Source organism: Haliotis asinina, chromosome 9 (genome assembly GCF_037392515.1).
Source record: "Haliotis asinina isolate JCU_RB_2024 chromosome 9, JCU_Hal_asi_v2, whole genome shotgun sequence".
Taxonomy (NCBI): Eukaryota; Metazoa; Mollusca; class Gastropoda; order Lepetellida; family Haliotidae; genus Haliotis; species Haliotis asinina.
In genome coordinates, this window is record NC_090288.1 from 10,602,224 (window position 1) to 10,623,939 (window position 21,716).

The 21,716-nt window shown below is 39.0% G+C and overlaps 1 protein-coding gene across 1 annotated transcript; it reads right to left on the minus strand.

Moving 5' to 3' along the window:
- Positions 1–5,523: 5,523 nt before the first annotated feature.
- Positions 5,524–12,174, minus strand: LOC137296431 (uncharacterized). The gene is made up of 3 exons (XM_067828224.1): positions 11,858–12,174; positions 7,714–7,893; positions 5,524–6,562 (listed from the first exon to the last, which is right to left on the minus strand). The coding sequence occupies exons 1-3, from the start codon at positions 12,156–12,158 to the stop codon at positions 6,336–6,338; spliced, it is 708 nt and encodes a 235-aa protein (XP_067684325.1). The 5' UTR covers positions 12,159–12,174; the 3' UTR covers positions 5,524–6,335.
- Positions 12,175–21,716: the final 9,542 nt, after the last annotated feature.

The following is a 21,716-nucleotide window of genomic DNA, read 5'->3' on the forward strand; positions in this document are numbered from 1 at the left end:
AGCCGATGCTTTTCGTAATTATTGAATCACATTATATTTACATATTTACAGTATTCATATTTACAATATTCATACTTACAATCATATTTACATGTAACATTTACGTGGTCCTTAACAAAAAAGTGTCATTAAACCATCTGAATGTTGGTAAATATAATTTTAGACTGTGAGCACACACTTTCCTACCTGCAGCATCTGTGTAGCAGGCTATCGATTTCAGTAGTTAGTTGTCCTCACTCTCATACTAGGTTCGATCTTTTTTCCTATGGCAAATTATGGCAAAAGTACAGTTTAAATTAAATGTGTTTAATCTTCTAACATGTCCTTACCATGTTTCATTGTATTTATTTTGTCATTCATGACGACAGTGTTGATTAAATGTATTGTATTCTCTTGAAGGTATTTGTTAACTTATGGCATTTGCATGTTACACTTCATGTATTTCATAAATTTAAGTGAATTCTATTCATAGTTTCTGTTGTAGTCAAAATGGTTTCGAACATTCCACGCCAGGAACTTGTGGTCTTTGGCATTTCTTTTGCGTTGCATGCATAATACTCTCGAAGAGGGCATTCCTAAATTTGACACACCCGTTTCCAAAGAGATGTATGATAAAAACTAAACATCTTACACCTGATATTCAAAAATTATCAGGCTGACAACTTTCTTGGTATTGGACGCCATCGCTGGGAAAAGAAGAAACCTTAAAGTCTCCACAAACACATGGTGGAAAACACATAGCTAACAGCAAGTAATAAAACAGGCTAACGATACAGACGGTAAATTTCTTTGAGCTACAGTATTTATAATTATTAGGGTCAAGTCTTGTTTCTGCGGGTAACAGACACGCATTGTACTCACAGTGAATTTAAACAACCAGCCTGACTGGGTAATGTTTCCAATTAATTGAGTAACTTGAGACTATATGTAGTCTGACAAATGATCAACTACTTCCCAATATTCTCACAACTATTTCCCAGTATTCTCCCGTGAGTAGTGAACGTGTGAGTCAGTCAGAATATATCGTCAGCAGTATTGCAGTCATATCGTGACGAGAACAATTTATTTCATATCAGTTTTAAAATCAATAAATTGAAAATGTTAAACCTATCATCGAAGGACAGTAAAACACTAGGTTATCACAGATATGAACCCAGAACTAGCATTGAAAGCTAAAGTATTGTAATTAATGAGGACAATACGATCTTAAACACGGGCTATAGACCGAAGGTAGATGACCATAATAGGGTCCATGGTAAATGTACGGTGGAAATTTGGCGTTTTATAAATGAATTGTACGAATCCACGAGTGACCAACACAGTTTCTATTCCTGTTTAAAAACATGTAACTGATAATATGCCGACGGTACACAACAGTGATATAAACTGCCATCATCACAGACACACTTATACAATTTAACATTTCAACCACTGGCCTTTGTTACGAAAACACGCCAATCAACTTATCTCACTAGCTTCTGTCATGATGGGACGATAATTCACTCACTAGGGTCTTGGTTAAAAAAGGTAGGAATAACAAATATAAAGGGGATATTGTACCACATTAATCATTCTTGAATGGGATTAACAGGTGTGAATACTCGGTGGCCACTTCGGTATAAATCATCGTTTCAACGAGGCAATTACATTTTCGCGGGTATTGTCACTTTGAACACTGATGCATTGTGACATAGGTATTGTTTATCATCTCATCTGGTACGCTGGTCTTTTCGGGCATGTTGATGAATTCACATTATGGCTCACACGTCTTACATTGTTATTATTGTATGTATGTAGTATATGTCCGGTTTCGTCTCTATTCGCCTTCAACCCATGTCGCATACAAAAACAATGTAGGCTTATTGGGATTAGAAAATGCACCCCAGTACTGATACTGGTACTAATAGGCTTTAATCAGGGAAAACGACATCATTTAAAGAAAGTCTATATTAAATTATTTAACGATTGTGTTTAATCTTATTCAACTAAGATAATTCTGGTAGCGAAACAAAAATATCAGATCCGTTGATCACGCTAAGTGCTTATTACTTGGAATAAACATGAAACTACCACTCATGCAGCAGTATCATTACTTATACTCTCTAATTTTGTTAAATTAAGATAATTCTGGTAGTGAAATAACAAATTTCTGCTAAAAGAAAAAATTCTGCCAGCAATTTCTGCAGAAATGCATTTCCAGAGCCAATTTGTGAGGTTATTAACACGTGAACACAGTGGCAAATGAACTTTTCGTGTTCATCTCCTCGAGATCTTTCCAATGATATACAATATGTCTTTCTAGCTTGCTCCCTTCTGTATGTCAAGTTAGGACTCGCTGGCCATTCCTAAGTTGTCCCGCCCGGCCTTCAATGATATAAACAATTTCATTGGGTTTTTTTCAAAAAGGACAAGATCAGGTTTGTTAGCTGGAATTCGTCTAAGGCTGTATATTGGCTTATTCCAGAGAAGTTTGAAAGCATCATTTTCCAGGACGTCCTGGACATGTTCAGGGTCGTACCATGGATGGACCTCGGGGTCAAAGCCACAGGCATGGCGGAGACGATAGTAAAAGCAGCGAGTCATGCCATCATGTCTTTTAAGGTATGCTGTTTGTGCCAAGGAAGGACATCTACTGACAAGGTGTTGGGCAGTCTCTGTAAATTCATTGCAAAGACGACATTTCATGTGTTAACATTTTGATTAAGGATCAATACTAATTGAATACTATTATTATTTATTGTAAAATACGTAGAATCGCCAAAACAAGAACTGATTCAATCACTACCATATGCCGGTGCCATACCAATAATGGCTGTCACCCTAAGTCCTGTTAATTGTTATTATTGACATGAATATAACATAATTGTAAAATACACATGTATGTTATTTTGGTGATTTTGCCCTAAAATGAATAATGCACACACTATTTATCTACATACTACTGGTAGTGTCTTAACTTCCCATTAACATATGTGGTAAAATTTGTCTTGACGAGCCTACATTCATTTCTGTCAAGGAACATGTATTTCTCTCTCTCTGTCTGTCTATCTATCTATCTTCCTTTCTTTCTTTCTTTCTATCTCTGTCTATCTATCTTTCTTTCTTTCTCTCTCTCTCACACACACACATATATACACACAAAATATTCCCTACTGTTCAAAGTTAAATGCATGCACATGAACTGATGCATTGTAAAACACATTCGTATCGTTGACAATTACTGTCATGAGTTCAATATATGATAAAACTCAATGAAAATTGGTGACTTTTTAACAAAAACTTTACCCCAAATCTCACATGCAAGAGATTTGCACATGCTTTCCACCAATTTGATGCATGATCCTCATGCAATTCTACATGGGGTTTGCAGTTGGTTCCTCTAAGTTAGTGTAGAAAGTGGTCCATTTTAAAACGAAAAAATAATGTTGACTGTGAGGAGGAGGACTGTAAAAGAGAAAATGTTTTCCTACCGGCTTAAGCTGTCTCGCTATATGCATGGATTTGATTTCATTGACAGCCGAGAGAGTGAGGAATGCTCACAGACACGACTGTCACAGACTGTGCATTGACCATGCACACAACGATGAAAGTCTTGCGTGCAAAACCGTCTAAGGAGGGCAGTAGTCATGAATCTGAGAAAGTGATTTGATAACGACGTATTTTTTCCACATCCTTTTCGTGGCTATATGTGTGTACATTATCTGTCAATCAAACCGTGAGTATTACTTGATGTAAAAACAATGAGTTCAGTTTTAAGACACTCAGCAATATTCCAACTGTATGGCGTCGATCTGTAAATGATCGAGTCTGTAAAAGACAATCCATTGGTCAACACCATGAGCATCGATTCATGCAACTGTGATAAGATAACGTGTCAACCAAGTCAGCGAGCCTGACTACCCGATCCCGTTAGTCACCTGATACGGCAAGCATGGGTTGCTGAACGTCAGTTGTCACCCTGACCTTCACGAGTCTGGTGTGAAAACAACTACATCGAATGAAACTGTTCATGAAAAGTTAATCGTTATCTCATCCGCCACGCAAGTTTATCTCTGTCTTAAACGCGTGATTGTAATGATTTTATCTGAATCCTTTCAAACTGAAAAAATGCACTAAACCCTTTTTGATATAGTCACTCATAATCTAACTTTCCAATTTAAACAACCTATGCCCAAAATGCGTTTTATCGACAAGACATTTGAATAAAACATATACCCAAAGGTAAATCGAATAACATGACAAATGACAGTATCAAAATGACCCTTAATACTTTTAACACTGTGATATATATTCCCTGTGATGAAAATATCAGTAGTCGGGGGGGGGGGGGTTCTTTCAGAAAGTCTGAGACGCGATACATTAAAATATTTGCTCAGCTACATGCAGATACAGTCACCCAAGAAATTCTCAGAGACATTGCTTACTCACAAGATGCATATTTTACAGGTGCTGAATGGTCTGTATATTGCAGGAGCTGGAGAATGCAAATGTACGACATATGGTGTCATAACTGATGCATATGCATCAGATATGCCGCCTCTTTCTTCGCTTTCCCGTATGCATTGCACATCTTAGGTAGTTTGATTGACAGCTGACCGCCATGAAAGGGGCGTGGTGCAAATACGTTATCACATTATTTTCTTGAATGCATGGCTACTCCACTCCTTTGACGGTTTGACAGGCATGGCCTTCCTCGTGTTGTGCATCGATATTGAACACTGTCGTTGACAGTCAGGTCTGTGAGCGTTCCACCCTCATGGTCATAACTCGACCGGCTATTAATCAACTCTTCGGAAGTGTACATTGTCCATGCAAACAAAGACGAAATCGATGTGGTAACGGAAACTTGGTGGAAAACACATTCCCCTTCACAGCTATCTCCATACACCGCAACACAGTTGGATTGTTTCAATAATTCCCCAGTGTAATCTGATTTTGTAAATATATATAACACTAAAACGTTGAAATTCTGTAATTGCATTACATATCCGGCAGATCATATTGAACGTCATCATTTTATTAATATGTTTATAACCAGTTATGCGCTTTTAAAACAATATCATTGAAAAATGTGCCGCGAAAGAAACGAATGTTAGCTCGTCAACTCCTGATAAAAATCAAAAGAGTCAAGCAGAACATGTTTTAATTGAAGGGATGGAAAACAGAGGATTATCACCTTTAAATAATTATTCATGTGAATATTCGTTGCACCCACATGATAGGACATCGTTGCATGATGACCTCTTTAAGCCTGCACTGACAATCCATGTAGGACTAACCTATGGTTGGCTTAAGTTCATGTAATGTTTTTATCCCAACTTGGGTGTCCCACTTCTTGTGCATTAGGTCACTAATGTGACCACTTTACCCCGTCTGTCCCCTCTTATGACAAACATGGGTTGCTAAAGACCAATACAAGCAGGCATAAAAAAGACGACAAACGATGTGAATAGAATTCATTGAAATTTATTTGGATCGAAATATCACATAGGAAAATTGAAAAAAAAATATGAACTACAAGTTAAGAAGTTTCAAACGTAAACAAAAGGACAAAACACGCATAATCAAAACTGCAATTTTGCCAGTATTTGACAGAGAAAATATAATCGAAATTGGTATTAGAATTTCATAGTACGACTGACTGCTGAAACAAATAACCTGCTTTTCAGATGCTGCAGGTAAGAAAGGGGTGCTCACTACCATAGCCTGTGATGGTCAGTTTAAATCACTACACAATTCGTACACTCACGCCAGGGTCTTGAGAGTACTGAAACACAACATAAACTGGAGATATTGAATAAAACATTCATGGATATCTTTGAGTGATCCAGCGAGTTACAACTTTCAACAATGTTGCGAAATATCATGCATGGGGAGCCCAGAAAAGAGATTTACAAGTTGTACCCCTTGGGGGAATAGAGCATGGGTCTTCAGCCCGACGAGCAAATGCTTTACCCACAGCCCTATATCCTTGGCTAATACATTATGTAGCATATATTGAACATAGCAATTTAAAGTCTGCCCTCACAAGGAACAACTACCCGTTAACCACATCGTAAACTGTCTCAGCAAGTAGCCTCTTTAACGTTCCTCATATGCCTTCTGAGACATTCACCCCGTCTCCCTTTCGCCACGTCTCTGTCTCCACGCATGCTCGCCTTAAAGCCCTTTCACAACAAAATACTAATTAACCATTCAACTGCTTTCAAGACTCCCCTTTTGTCTATCGTAGAACTTTAATATCGGCGATCCATTGTGGCTACGACATGTGATGTATATGGAAATTGGCATGGTAAATGGTATTGACCTATTCCTTGACCAAAAAGCACACTACATCAAATATCCTTCTCGCAGGCATAGTATTTTGCTTCATGCGAAGCCCTGTCTTGCCAGCGAAACTGATAGGCCCTGCTAGCCGCAAGGTAGTCTCTGTTAACTGAGGAATTTTCCGGGTAACCTGGAGCCCAAGCGAAATAGGTCACTGGTCGGCTGTCGTGGTATACCCACTCCCCTTCAGTTGCCGCATCTGATCCATCGATATAGTAGCTGTATGTTTTGCTATCTGAAATGATGAAAGGTTAAGGTCAGGACAGATTTTGGAAATATAGCAAAACATGTTTGTAACATTCACATGGTGATTGGTCAGTCATTTTCAGTCGGCCTATCATAGGACGTCATGTTTGACTTCCTCGTTGTGTGCATAGTTATTGCACATAGTCGTTGACTGTCGAGTCTGTGATATATGAATTTATGTTTCATGACTATCAGACACATGTGATTTACAAATAAATGGATCCCGTTTCTGAGGATATTTAAGACTAGGCACGTTTTACATTGGGGTTTCATTTTTGTACTAATCATATTTTAATGTACTTACTAGAACTGGGACCAGACTATTAAATAGTCAGATTGAAGTATTTTCCAACTTCTTTGATTAAGTATGTCTTCATGGAACGAGACACATTGAAATAGAAACCCCAAAGACATGTGCATTATTTTTTTCAGTTTTATAGATACGTCCCTCGAAGGACGTCACCATGCTTTTCATGCAGACTGACAAGCGAAGAAGTACCCTGAATGATTTAAATATGCTAAATCCTGTCCACAATCATTATAACCCGGGAAGAAATGGCGTCAAGAAATTTTGCTTTTTCACACTATCAGTCACTTCTCTGAAATTGTGCTGTGTACAAAAGTGAATATCTGCGATATTTGTATTTTCGAAGAAAGGTTTTTTTAAATCCCAAACATCACAAAGTACCAGTTCTTCACTTGGCTGGCCCATGTAGCAAGAACTGTTTCATTGTTTTGGAAATTCCATAATTCCTCCATTGACGAGTAAATACAGTTGTTTTGGCAATACGTGTCCAACACATTTTATAAAAGATCCAAATTATTTACAAGGTTCCAGCTAACTGGGAAATACGTTCCCACAAGTATTCACAAGAATGTGGTCTCGATTTCGATAGACAACCGACAGAAGAATCTGATCTTATCCCAAACTGCTTGATTCAGTCTCTTGGAACGATTCTGACAAGAGCGCGGTCAATTTAACATTAATAAAACAGACCTGAACGTGAAGAGCTAATTCGTTAATTGACCTTTAATTAGGGCACATCTCCAAAGTGATCATTTAAATCTGTGCTCGTGAAAGGTTCCTTTTCTATAAGAAAGTGTCGTATCCTGTCAGGTATCAGAGGATTAGTTTCCCACCTGAAGAGGCTGTGACCTGTTTTGCAAAGTGAATCTGTTTGTCCGGACTGTCAATGGTAACCAAGTGTTCTCCTCTTGAACCACAGTCAGCAAGACCGTTGGCATAGGGGATCTTGTCAAGATGAAGCTGATAGCAGAAGTTTAGGAGGCGGCTGTAGACGTATCCGGGTGGACACGCACCTGTGACAGACGGAAAAGAACAATTACGCTTTGGATTTAGTTAGACTTACTTTGTCGTGTCTTTTTCAGTTGATCTTGAATGTTAATGGAAAAACAGTGACGTAGTGTAGTGGTGTTCCACCAAAACCCGTCATTTTTGTAATGTTTGAAATTCCGATTTGTAATGATTGGAAATGACAAGTCATTCCCTACTAACTTGTAGTATGGTGTAGTGGTGTTCCACTAAACCCCGTCATTTTTGTAATGTTTGAAATTCCGATTTGTAATGATTGGAAATGACAAGTCATCCATTGCTAACTTGCAGTATGGTGTCCCTCAAGGATCTGTTCTAGGCCCAGTGCTATTCGTCCTTTACTGTCGCAGTACTTCTTCGTCACTCATATGATGATCACTGTCAAATGAACAATCAGTTTCGTACGCAGAATTCTCCTGAAGCTCTCCGTGATATAGCCGATTAAATCAACTCCTTTAAATCTTGGATGACCACAAACAAGCTCGATTGCACAGTGATAAAACTGAAGCGATCCTTATCGGAACCAAGCAGCAGCTCCAAAAGGTGGACTTACACACCATTAATGTTTCAGACACGGCGGGTCAGAAAGTAAAGACTGTCAAGGATCTTAGTGAGATCTCCCTTGGTCCCTAGTATGGTGATCTACCTTCAGTTGTTGGTGATCTCTAGCCTATATTTTCTTATGTCTTGTCCACATTGTGCTGTTTTAACTTCTTGTGCTACTTATAAATTCGATTCGTGATACTCTTGTGGTTTTGGCGTACATTGATGACGGGTTTTATAATATACTGACGGGCAAAAGAAGCTCTCTGTTGCAAAATGTATCGTAATTTCAACATATGAAATCAGTATCAAATGCAAATTGTTTCATCGTTATTGCCTCAAACTTGAGTTTGATTACCATAAACAACGGCGCCCACACGCAACTCTTTACAACTTTGGACGAAAAACAGCAAAATGAACGTCTTGTGCATGTAAGGGTACAAGGCACGTGCATGTACGATATAAGACCACCCCACAGTGCCGAGCAGACTGCACTTTAAGAGAAAAACAGTTAACAATGCCAAGGTTAACTCCAGAAGAGCGAGAAAGGGTCATCGGAATGCTGCAGATGGGCGCCACTACGGGTGACGTTGCAAGAACGAGCCACTGTACTGTCGTTACCGTCGGGAACCTTCGTCGGCGTTATCAACAGACTGGCCAGACCTCAAACAGACCCGGGACAAGCAGGCCAAGGGTGACAACTGCGCAGGAAGATCACCATCTAAGGCCAGTGCACCTGAGAAACCGCTTCCTGACGGTGACGTCGTCAGCGGCAACGGCTCTCGGTCATCCAGTCAGCCGAGGGACAGTAAAAGAAGACTACGGGCCCATGGGATGAGGGCCTACCGACCGTACCGAGGAACGCTGCTGACTGACACATCGTCATCTGAGGGAGCAGTGGGCGACAAGAGTTAGAAACCATGTCGACCAAAATAAGTCAAAGGTTCTGTTAAAGCTGACTTTTTTGTGCTGAACATGTGCCAGTGTCATTGCTTAACACATTACAACATTCATATTTCACGGTTTTTTAGAGCTGTGAAATTGTACGAGGGGAAAGTTTTTTTGTCCATCCGTTTATATATGTATTTTTTTACAATCATGTTTGTTCTCGTCACGATATGGCTGCAATACTGTCAATGTGACGTTAAATTATAACACTCACCCAAAAGCCCATTTTGTACATGGTATTGTTTAAAATAGTGAGCTTCTTTCTAAAATACATGCTAGCTAGTTTTAATTTTCTTGTGATTTTCTAGTTATTTTACAGTCACTGGATGACTGGTTCTTACAATACTTACATGTGTTGTGTACCTACAAGGTATCTCATCACCATATCTCCACAAGATAATCTTGGCGTATGTTGCTTTATATTTTCTTCATACTATTGCATCACAATGTAATGTATAACTGCAAGCATTAATCTTTGGAGATAACGCTGAAGCATTGAGAAGAGTTCAGTTTGCATGGGTATACTATGAATATCCTCGTATACGCTATTAATATATCTGCACTACCGTACAACTCTGACCATCACACCTGTATATTCGCTCGTTGATACTGTCTAAATTTAGCTCCTGTTTCTTCAATTTCCGGAACGTTCGCACTCATCCATTACGTCAACTCAGAGGATTCAAATTGAATATGTTTTTCTGACTTCTGAACTGAAATGTGCCCATTCCATAACTGACAATTATGACAGTGCAGCATACAGTCAAGGACAACATACTCATACCTGTTTTTTGGGCATATTTGTCTGTAAATATTATTCTATGCTTTGTTCCAGCGTAGACATACACGCACGCACGCACGCACGCACGCACGCACGCACGCACACACACACACATACATACATATATACATGTATAAGCCAGTAGGGGGTTACGGACATCTATTATCCCTGCAATTAAATATGACCTAGACCATAAAAATTTTGCAATAAACCTTAAGACGAATTCATTGGTCAGATATCCGATTATGACCTTCATCACCCCATTGGAATGTGTAACTACATTTTCATTCATAAAATTTTACTACAAATATACAACGAATGTTCAGTCTCATTACAACGATGACGAACCACTTAAATGATGTGAACAAAACGTTACAAAAGAATAAATTTCCACACATGTTTATAAATATGTGATTTCCAGAATAAAACATGTTAAGTTACAACAATCGCAGACGACAACAAGATGGCTGACTTCTTCCGTCTCCGTCAACAGTCTCGTTCATATAGATGGGCAGCTAGAGGGTCGTGTTATCAGTGCTACATAACCAGCACCTGCCATCCACATCAAACGACACCGCCCCTGATCAATAGAGATCAAGGTTACTTCATCCCATCTGCATACGATGAACTCATCAACCAACCCTAACTGGTTTTATTTACGCACATGTCTGTAACCCCCTACTGACTTCCACATGTAGTCCATATTAACTGCCTTGATACTGGCTTCTACATGTAACCCAGTGTCATCACATCGTCATTGTACATCCCGATTTATGTCCTTGCTCTTTCAGTTAGGTATGCACCGTATATATACTACCCTGCTTTCTACCTTACTCATACCAGCTTTTCAACAACACAAGAATCTGTATCGAAACGTCAAATCATCTGAATAAAAAATCGTCCATAAAGCCTGTCCATATATTACTCTCCAACTTCTAAATAAAGAAGTTAAAACGGATAACATCATGGATACACTCTGCCGTTTATGAAGCGGCCGAATATAACTGTAATTTAAAACCAAAAGCTACTGGTTGAAAAACATGATCAAATGGAATTTGATTTCCTGAAATTGCACGACTATTCGCTGCGTATCGACACGTAGAAACATCGCAAACAATTGTTTTGTTGCGTCATCCACAGTGGTGACGTCATTCAGATCATATTGTGATGTAGTCAGAATGACGTCACAAATGAGCAGGTCCAGATGCTACCATGTGAACCAGATGAAACAGCCAGCTGATGACGCTTCACCGCTGTACCCGTACTCGATGTAAAGGAGTGCCGACTGTAAAACCCTTTGGTTTACGTTTTTGTTTACAGTGTCGATAAACATCATGTGTTTGGCCAATTTCCGGGTGTTATTTAGTATTTGAAGCCCGGGAATACGCCGTCGGTTCCAAATGTATTCCCGGAAAGTGGCCAAAACACATGATGTTTATCTCCTAAATGATACCCTTGTCAAGCTTGCGATTACACTTATTTTTGGTATGGTACAGATCCTAGAATTAGAGGACGGGATGGCCGAGTGTGTGTCGAGCCTAAAATGGAGGTCTGACATATTGGAGTTCCTTGTGTACACCCTCACAAGATTCCATTTGCGCGGATGCCCAGCTACGAATAATACACGTTGCCTTTCAGAGAGTGGCCAAACGTAGCATGTTATATTTGGGATTACGTACCTGAGGTAAGGCTGTAGTACACTGTCCCCGCCTCCTCTTGTCCGTCCAGGGGTGACATGAACAACACGTTATGGAGCTGACACTGTCCATGTTGTGATCTGTAGAATACAGACGCACACGATTCGGTCATGAGACACAGCGACACACATTCAACATCGCTTCCAATGTTGGAAAATTCAGATAGGATGTCACTTGTAATTATGACATTTGTGAAACTGTCCCGCTTGTTTCCAAAACCGGTCTTTACTAAAGGCGACGCCGGAGTTACAAGATAAGTGAGAGTAATGAAAACAAACATCATTGCGGATGAACGTCCTTCTCTGCCACAGACGTCGAGTAAATATTCAGGTATGCCTACACGTTATTTCGATCGCACTCTACATGTCCAACACGTTAAAGCACTCAATGCATCTTCAGGAACAAAATGCTGCGAATTGATTATGCATTATCAGAGCTCATACAAACCATAATGTGTCGAGCCGTATAGACGCTCCGGCTTTAAATAAAAGCAACAAACGTTTTGGCAATGAGAAATTCTTTGATCCGTGGTGTCTCATTTGGGTAAGTGTGTATCAGAATGAACACTTATCTAAGTCATCCAAGGCAAGTGACACATGACCTTAGTTGCACACCTTATGTAGATATTCCTCAATTACAGCTCGTTGGCGATGTCAAAATGTAAGGGCAAAAGAAACATTCAGCTTTGCGAGAATCAAATTATCGTTCCTTTCATTCTATGTCGACAAGAATGTAGTAACACAGAATAGAATCATATTTTAGGATTTCATAAACTATTTTACAGTGAACTGGTTTCTTTCTTACGTAGTTCGAGATGTATGCATGTGTAAACAGTCTCGCATCCATGTCGCAAATATACTACAAACAAAATGCATAGGAACACCTAACAATTTGATAGTCATGCATAAACTGAAACCTGGTAATGTCATTTATATTCTAAAGTAAATGCAAGCTAGATGGGGACTTTAAATGACATGTTGGAACATGCAGTGGAACAACTACTACATTGCCAAAAGCGGCAACAAAAACTGGTGCTAAAGCACAACAATACTACGGTCGATTCAAACGCCCAAACGGAACAGCCTTGAGCATATGGAAGCCGAACATCCTAAGAGAAGATACTAACACTGTCTTTCTAACACAGTGTGCCTAAGTACAAGACCGAGAACGAACTATTTAACAAAAATAGTGCTGAATCTTCAAGAGAACATATATTAATGTCTGACAACTCACGCCGTCTCCGCTCACTTGTTATTGTGATATCTGAAGGATACTTTGTTTCCTAAATCTCAGGTATTTGGTACAAAACCATTATGTGTTCAGAAGAGGTTTTTTCATGTCTGTAATTGTTATCTTTTGATTACATTATCTGTTCTTTACATTCTGATAAATCATACACAATGAAATTATTTTAAATGTAAACTTGTATCTATGTAACTCAAAACGATTCTAGTAGTTTTCATTCACACCAAGTCTAATCTCCTTCTCTCTTTTTTCTCTCTCTTGCTCTCTCTCCCTCTCATTCTGTATCATGGTTGATTAAAATATGTTTATACTATGATTATACTATGTTTATACTACGACCCATGTCTCTCTCTGTACGAATTCTAATGTAACTGTGGAATCCAGTACAAAAAGGAATGGACGTGTCTTCATGTTTAAGCGTTCATAGCAACGTTGAACGGTTGAAGCGTACATACCACCGTTGAATGGTTTAAGCGTTCATACCACCGTTGAATGGTTTAAGCGTTCATACCACCGTTGAATGGTTTAGGCAGATCTCTTCCTCAGTTAACATTCTGACCTTATATGTGACATCTTTTGATATGTCACGTATACCCAGCTTGTTTGATCAAACAATTTAATTATTTATCTTTAATGGTTATGTGAGTTGAGACCTTGTCTGTTTTGTAACTACTAACGTAGGATGACTGCTGGCTGGGACAGAACTGGCCTATTCCAATTCTGTTTCCTGTTTTTCAGTTTGTGCACTTTACCTATTACAACGTCACGCATAGACTGACCCCACTCTGAAACACATTCTACAGGTCCATCTTTTGTTCCACGGAATTCATAATAGCCGCAGTACCAACTGGAAGGTGAGTGTTGTCGATACTTCGGCCCATATTCAAATAGTGATCTGTGATCATATATTATGCAGGTTGGTAGCAAAGGCTTGGGTTTAGGTAACATTTACAACGTGATCTATCAGTGCACGTTCTGCAACACACGTTCCTTTTATTGAGCAGCCTGGATGAGATTGTGTTCCTATAGAAAATGATATGTTGGTATTTACCGAAATCTGAAATAATTTGACGCATTTTGTGAAACGAATATTTGCTTCAGATTGTTGCATAAATTTTAAACATCAATTCCCTTTGCAAGGTCTTATGTGATTCAGGTGAACATTTTGAAGCTATTTCTAGAACTATACTCTCAGTATGGTACTGTGGGCCATCAGAAAAACGTTGCCGGGGTCGTTTAAGTTCCGTTAAAGATTGAGAGTGTAATCTTGTTCTCAGCTTGTGCAGTACCAGTGGTTCCCGCAGCAACTCTTCCAGATGAATGGTATGGCTTACATTCCTCTTTGCGACCAGGGCATGGTTGGCGCCTTTTGGAAGCTGGAAACATACTCATTAAAAATATTGCATAGTCCAGAGTCAAACAAAAATCTGCAAATACTTCTCATGACAACCATTGCAACAAATCGGATTCAGTGCGGCTATGTGCAACAGATTTGGCTAACCTCGTATAGTGTTATGTTGTCAAATTAGTACTAAGCGTTTTCAGAGAGTAAATCTGGCTGGACGTATATCATTGTATTTTTGTTGTGTTCATTTTGATTATTGACAGGAATTCCCGCTGTAAATAGCCGGGCACAAGTAGTCTTGAGGGCACAAGTAGTCTTCTAACCCAGTATGAAAGGCCTGTTGATATCCGTGCAGCCAAAATCGATGTATCGCATGCGAGAACTGATGGGCAATGGGTTTGCCACACCAGTCGACCAGTGAGCCATTGTGCTTGGAGATCAAGTGTTTCGGTTTAGTAAACAGCAAACACAGAATGCCTTTTTGCCAGCAAACAGACCGATGTGTTTCGGGGGCAGGACAAGAAAGTTGGTTCTATCCTGAGATAAAGCTCTTTGTTGCGGCTGGCTTTTAGTCGATACCCTGCTGTGTTGTACACTCCAGGATTCGCATACAGCACTTTCCGTAACCACAATGGATCGTCCATCAGATCGTTTTACCCTGATTTTCAGCAGCACTTCTGTTCGTTGGTACAATTCCTGATTGTTATAAACCGAGGCATTCTGTATGAAATGAAGAAGGGATAAGAATGAATAATCATCATTACCTATCAACCACGCACATTGTTATAAATCTATATAGTCCTTGGCCAGTAAGCAAATATGAAGTCATGGACACATGAATGTAAGTTTTCATTGTTGAAAGGCACTCGCGAGCCTGCAGTCTGAAACGCTGAAATGAGGATGTGTGGAAACTGAGATGCGGGAAATGGGTGTGAACGTCGCAGTAGGTATGTGTTGAGCTTTGAAGAGGCTACTTGCAGGACAAAAGACAATAGTTCCAACAGGAGAGGCAAAAATTCTTCCATGTGAATGGTATGACATACGTTCCATTTTGTGACCAAAAAGGAAATTAATCCTATCACTTATCATGATATTTATATCTGTTCGATTGGATAACAAATAATTCCTCATTATTAAGCTAATCTAGTTTTCAGGCAATGACACGCACGTATAAAAACGAACGAACAAAACGTATAGTGTTAAAACCACACATACTGTTTAGAGACTGAGAAGTGGATGAGAAGGAAATGGAGGTGAACATGTCAGCTGGTGTGTGGAGAGGCTACATGCAGGGCAAAGGACAGTAGAGTACATCGATATTTTGTTTCTTTGGTTTGGAGTAGACTTGTGAAATGTTGTGTTACGTTCAGTACATGTATATGTTCAGTGCTTTCATTTATTCGAAAGCATCTATTACAATTTATTCGACATCACCAGTCTCTAATATGGTTATGTATCAATGTTAATAGGAGCACGAAAAGATAGCGTACTAATACACACACACACACACACACACACACACACACACACACACACACTCTGCTGGCTGATTCGGGCCATCGCTTTACCGCCCTTCAACATCTGGGCGGCATCGCGACAAAGCGATAAAACGACACGAAATGGCGATAACGCGACATGATATTGCGATAACACGATACGAAATGGCGATAACACGGCACGAAATGGCGATAAAGCCATAAAGCGACATAGCGATATGGCAAAAAAGCGATATGGCGATATTACGATATTGCGATATGCTCACTTGTTAGATCTGCTCATGTTCAAACGAAAAGCGAGGCTCCGTCAAGTAAAGAGAAACGGGTAGGTATTTCCACAGTCAATGTCCTACATGATAATATTCATTTATTTTCATGCTCATTGACTATTTGTACTGACCCTAGGGGCTAGGTTATTGTTATAAGCGCATAAAAACAGTGCCAAACTATGGGCATCCCGCCTACCACATTGAATGTACAAGCATATTAGACGGCCAGGCCGACAGTAGGGTTAATTTCCTCATTTTCCCTCCCTCTAGCGAGTCGTCTTGGCGCAACATTTTACCCTTGCCAATTTAAAAAGGATAAGCGAAACAATGGAAGTGAGGGATTGAACCTGGGGCGCGAGTCAACAAATCGTTTTGGAAAACTTATTTACGCCTGTCAAGATGATTGGTTTATTTCCAACCTGTAGTTTCATTACATCACAGCACAAACATGTACATTTTATACTTCTGTTCGTTCATGTATTCATAGTTTATGTACATTTTATTCATTTGTATGTTCATTTATTCATAATGTATCATTCACAAGCACTTCCTCATACATTTTGGGGAATTACATGTAAAATACAAATATTTTAAGTTCTTTTCATATGGGATCAGAAGCACGTCTCATACATTTATTGAATACATTCAGACATTCCAATTAATCCATCACATTTATACATTTATTGCATTTGCATGTCATGCTTTTATTCATGCAAAATGCAAGCATGCCTCAACTTCCCCCACGGAGAGATACGGTTGGCGCTTAAGGTCTGTCCTTGAAAGTCAAGAATCGGGTGTCCAAATTACAGTATTTCTTCTTCGATGGTGGCCTCTTGCTCCATTACAGTACTGGTGAAAGAGGGTTTCATTGTTCCTTTGCTCCAGTTTCTAAAATACGATGAATTTAAACCGACATGGGTGAACCTTTGAAATAGACTTCTTAAGGCGACCATGCCAGATTTTAAGATGGTCCTTTTGCAAAGTAAAATCAGTAAGTGTTGAATTGCTATTGGGTTTAAACTATGAGCTTTTTCTATAGCAATTTACTTTTGAAAAGTATATGCAGTACGTGGCGAACTCGTCATCAGCTGACACCACCCCCGTACTATCAAAAACACTTATTATTGGTGTTAATTATATCGAAGAAAAGCGGCAACTCTGGCGCACTCGTTTGCGTGTTGATTTGGTTAAAATGTCGGCCTGGTAGGACTTCTCCAGTGTATTCACGTAACAATTGTTGCATCACCCACAGCAAGTTGAAGGGGAAACTAAAGCACTGGAAGAAAGTGATAGACATGCCCCAGTTTGAAAGTGATTTTCCTCAAGGATTTCTCTGTTTTGCATCACACTTTGAATTTGTCCAAGCGTCTAGCTTTTGTGGAGACAATAGCCCCGATGTCATTGACTCGTATGAGATCAATGGTTTCAATCTGTCAATATGTTTTGATGAAGCTGATTTGTTGCAATGCAAAACCTTTTGTCTTGACCAATTCTTTACGGATCTTGTCTACACTGTTACATCATCAGTCTGTTAAAAGGTGAGTAGTAATTGGACACACTGTACAGTTCAGCTTACCGTGTTTAAAAATACCTCAGATCCAATTAAACTATTAAGGTTTTGAAGAAATCATTTTACCACAGTTTATTTCAAACCCGAATATAAACTGGTTCGTTGGAGTGGATTTTAAGTGTTTTATGTCAACACTTTAGTGAATGTTCCTGTGTTAGGCATTGGCAAAAATCGGCAGTGTCAAAGCGTTGGACTGTTAAAGTTATCTTTGTCAGGATGGAACACTGTGTTTCCGGAGCAGGTTTCTTTGAGTTTTGCACCAATAAATGGAACCTATAGCCATTGTCTTGATGTTCGGGTGGTCACATAGAATAATAATGATGTACAGTTATGTCAAAGTCAATACTTTCGTGTAGTTCAGGTTGTGGTAGCTGTAGCTATTGAACACATTGGCTCTGCTCACTTCAGTCACTTGACAGATGTAAATTCAATCAATGACATGCTGAAATCAGATTTCATATATGTTCTTACATATATTTATGAGAGAACAGAAGCTCAAAACTGATGTTGATTATACCGAAGGCGCCCTATTATAATGCTGGAAGAATAGATGTGAGTCAAGCAAAGTCTCATTTACAAAAAGCCTTGAGTTGTCCAGTGTGTTGCACAGGACAGCAACCACAACTGACTCATTTAATTGGACGAAAGTTGTTCAAGACCAATGTTTTGAAACCACACTCAGTAGACTGCTTTTATGAGAAATGGTAGACCTAAGAATCCGTAATAAAGATTTTGTATACATACATGCAACCATACATACTAAATTGTGGAATGATTTATCCTTACAGATTACTTTGATCATGTCAGGACCTATTATGGGTACTTGGTTCGTCTTTAAATTGGATGATAAACACTATTTGGAAGAGTTTAACCTTGGAAGTGTCTATGAAGTCGTCAGATATTCCAATGGTTACCTATTCAAGTTCACGTGCTCATCTGCCTACAATTTGTCCATGCTGATGTTGGCTTTCGAGAGGTTTGTGTCCATTATCAAGTTTGGGTTTATAATAGGCCCTGGGGGTACATGATTTAAGAATATTTAGTTTGGTTGCACAGTTTGTAGCCTCAGAGATAAGCAGACTGAAACAAGCATCATTTTTTAGTATTAAACATCGTGTCATTCTATTGTTCACTGATTGAACTTTCTTAGTCAGGCTTAATTCCATTCTATGTATCAACTATCAATCATGATGGTTGTCTTGTTTTACTCATATACACCCCGGGGCGTCAGTGTACCACGCCATTTTCAAATATATGATCAACACCTTGCACATCTGTTATACAAGCTGTTATGCATTTCCTAACAATATCTTTTCTGTCTTAAGTCCTTTTAACGATTAGCAAATAATGCTCATTGTGGTGTGATAGGTGAAAGGCTATTGTTCCAAAATCCGCTCATGTGTAATCTGAGACATTCTCACGATTATGAGGAGAGCAGATGACATGAACATTTAAAGGTCACATGCAACCAAAAACTCAAACATAATTAAAACATATTTATCACTTATTCATGACATATAATATACATTGCTGCTTTTAAAAAAACAAATAAACAAAATTATAAGCGTACAATCGCGATTCAAAAGTGCAATATTTTGTACTTGGGCTTACTTCCCCCGAAACGAAGCCCTCGGGAGACCGAACCCAGTCATAGCGGGTGGATATGCACTCAAGTGTAACGACGGCTTCAGATCGGCTGTTTCATTTGCTGATATGCCGAGGGTTCATTGTGTGTACAGAAAGATGATCTGTTTGATGGGCATTTTAGAAGTATGGCGAGTCACAAGAAAGTAAGATTCTTTATGGATAACAACTTCTTTTTTGTGTACTTGATGTGTCGTTTCAGTATGGATTCATATACTGTTGTCAAACAAAAAATCATACACACTAAAAGAAGTCGTTATCCATGAAGAATGTATATAGAGATGTTGGGTTTGGAAAATACATGTTCTCTGAATTTTCGTTCGATCCAATCAAAAATTATCTCACCAGAGATGGTGAACTGGAAACTGCCGTTCGTCCAAGTACAAAGCAGGACTTGAAGCTGGCAAGAGTTTGCACCAGTTTCCGTCAGATCCAGTCATCCGAAAAAAATGAATGTAGTTTGTTTGCAACCCACAGTCATGTGTATCACACGTGACTAGTTACATAATGTGGCAGACACGGGACTCGGGTGCACGAGTCATAAATCATCTTATTTTCTTTATGTCGTATAGTCTGATAGGTGTTAAGTTCAAATTGCACGTGGTCAATGATTGAAGCTGTGTATTGCATGTTGTCTTTAGCAGAAAGGCAGGCAGACATATAGGTGTGAATAAACCAGACAATGAGCTTTCTCTGTGACAGAGACTGCTTACCACAATCAACAAGGTATTTTACGTAACGAGTAGATTATGTACTTGTTTGTGTACACAACCAAGATTAGACTACTGCTCACGACCTCAGACGCTGGGCATGCATACTGTTTCAAGCTCCGCGAAAAGATTCACTGCGCATGCGTTATGGACGCAGCGCAGCACAGCTATTGAAACCATCGTTTGAACTCTGATTTTATGAGAACTCGCGGGCTTTTTTTTCGTCGCGTTTTTTCAACTTTATAGGTTGAATTGGCATTTTTTATGATTTGTTTCAGTAAGTGCATACCGAAAGGTATCAGAATCTGCAAAGTTGTGTTTTACGTTGCATGTGACCTTTAAGATCGTACCTTTTATTGTAAGCATTACAAGCATTCATACACTGAGGGAGAACAAGGGATCACATGAAAGCACAAGTGTTCCTTCACTTTCCCCCAGGTTTCTTTGTCTCCCACAAAGAAAGAAACCTTAAAAGAAATAATCTGGTACACTTGTGCTTTCATGTGATGCCTTCTTGTTTCCCCCTCAGTATGTATAAATGAAATTGTAATGGAAAAAACAAAAAGCAGCATTTTCAACCCAACTGTTTTTCTGCATACCACAGTGTGGAACAGGGAATGATATATAAAATATAGTATAAATAGGGTAAATACCCTTGCATATGATATTAGTGAGTTCAAAGGTGAAACATTGCTGTAATTCTTTATAGCTATATTTCCCCAGCGGATACCATCAATCTCTTTGGCGAATCACATAGAGAAGTCTTGTCGCATAAGGAAAACTGCATTGTCCCACGGACGTTGAAAGTGTATGAAATAGATTCATGTGATATATATGTAATATAAAAATAGCAGGAATTACATATGAAACGTCATTAAACAACAGGAATTTTACATTATTTTGTGCAAAATCATTAAACAGTACATTTCCAAATCAGTTAAGTTCATGGTCATTGGTTTTCAGCATGGGTGAAATTATTGATGAACTGAACCTGTCATCACTGAAACAGAACTTTCAGGACAAGGTATGGAAAAGTCAGTGTTATTTTAGTCCATGTATCTCTATGGTTTATGACGTCAATAGTTTATGATCAATTGGTCCTCATTCATTCATCATATAAAGAAAGCAACTTCTTATTATTCTTACTGCTACATTTGCAGAGCTAACAATTGTACACATGGAAAAAAAGTTAGGATCGCGCTCAGTTTCGAAATACATACATGTAAATGAATATTTGATGTTGTTTACATGTTTGTTGCATATGTCCTTCTACTGATATTGATTTGTTTCATAACGATATTGTCGCTTCTATTTTAAGGTGAGTTGGAGAGGTCAAAGCTCTGCTGCATCAGGATCCATAACCAGACGACTGCATATCGGCTGGAAACATAAATCTCGAAGTACATACACCCTGATTAGTGCAGGCAAGGAGGCGGGTCTCAGACCTTTGATGCCGAAAAACATCTGACTTCAACAGACCTTGAAAATAAGGTCATAAACATCTACGTTGCCACCGACAGGAAAAAGTCACCTTAATCCCTTATACGCTGGGATTGTCACCT

Bases quoted from the DNA above. Each gene is read 5' to 3' on its own strand.
- LOC137296431 (XM_067828224.1), bottom strand. From the start codon at position 12,158: ATGATGTTTGTTTTCATTACTCTCACTTATCTTGTAACTCCGGCGTCG. The intron at 7,894-11,857 runs GTACGTAATCCC...CGTCTGTCACAG, and splicing joins GTACTACAGCCTTACCTCAG to GTGCGTGTCCACCCGGATAC. The intron at 6,563-7,713 runs GTGGGAAACTAA...TCATCATTTCAG, and splicing joins ACAGGTCACAGCCTCTTCAG to ATAGCAAAACATACAGCTAC.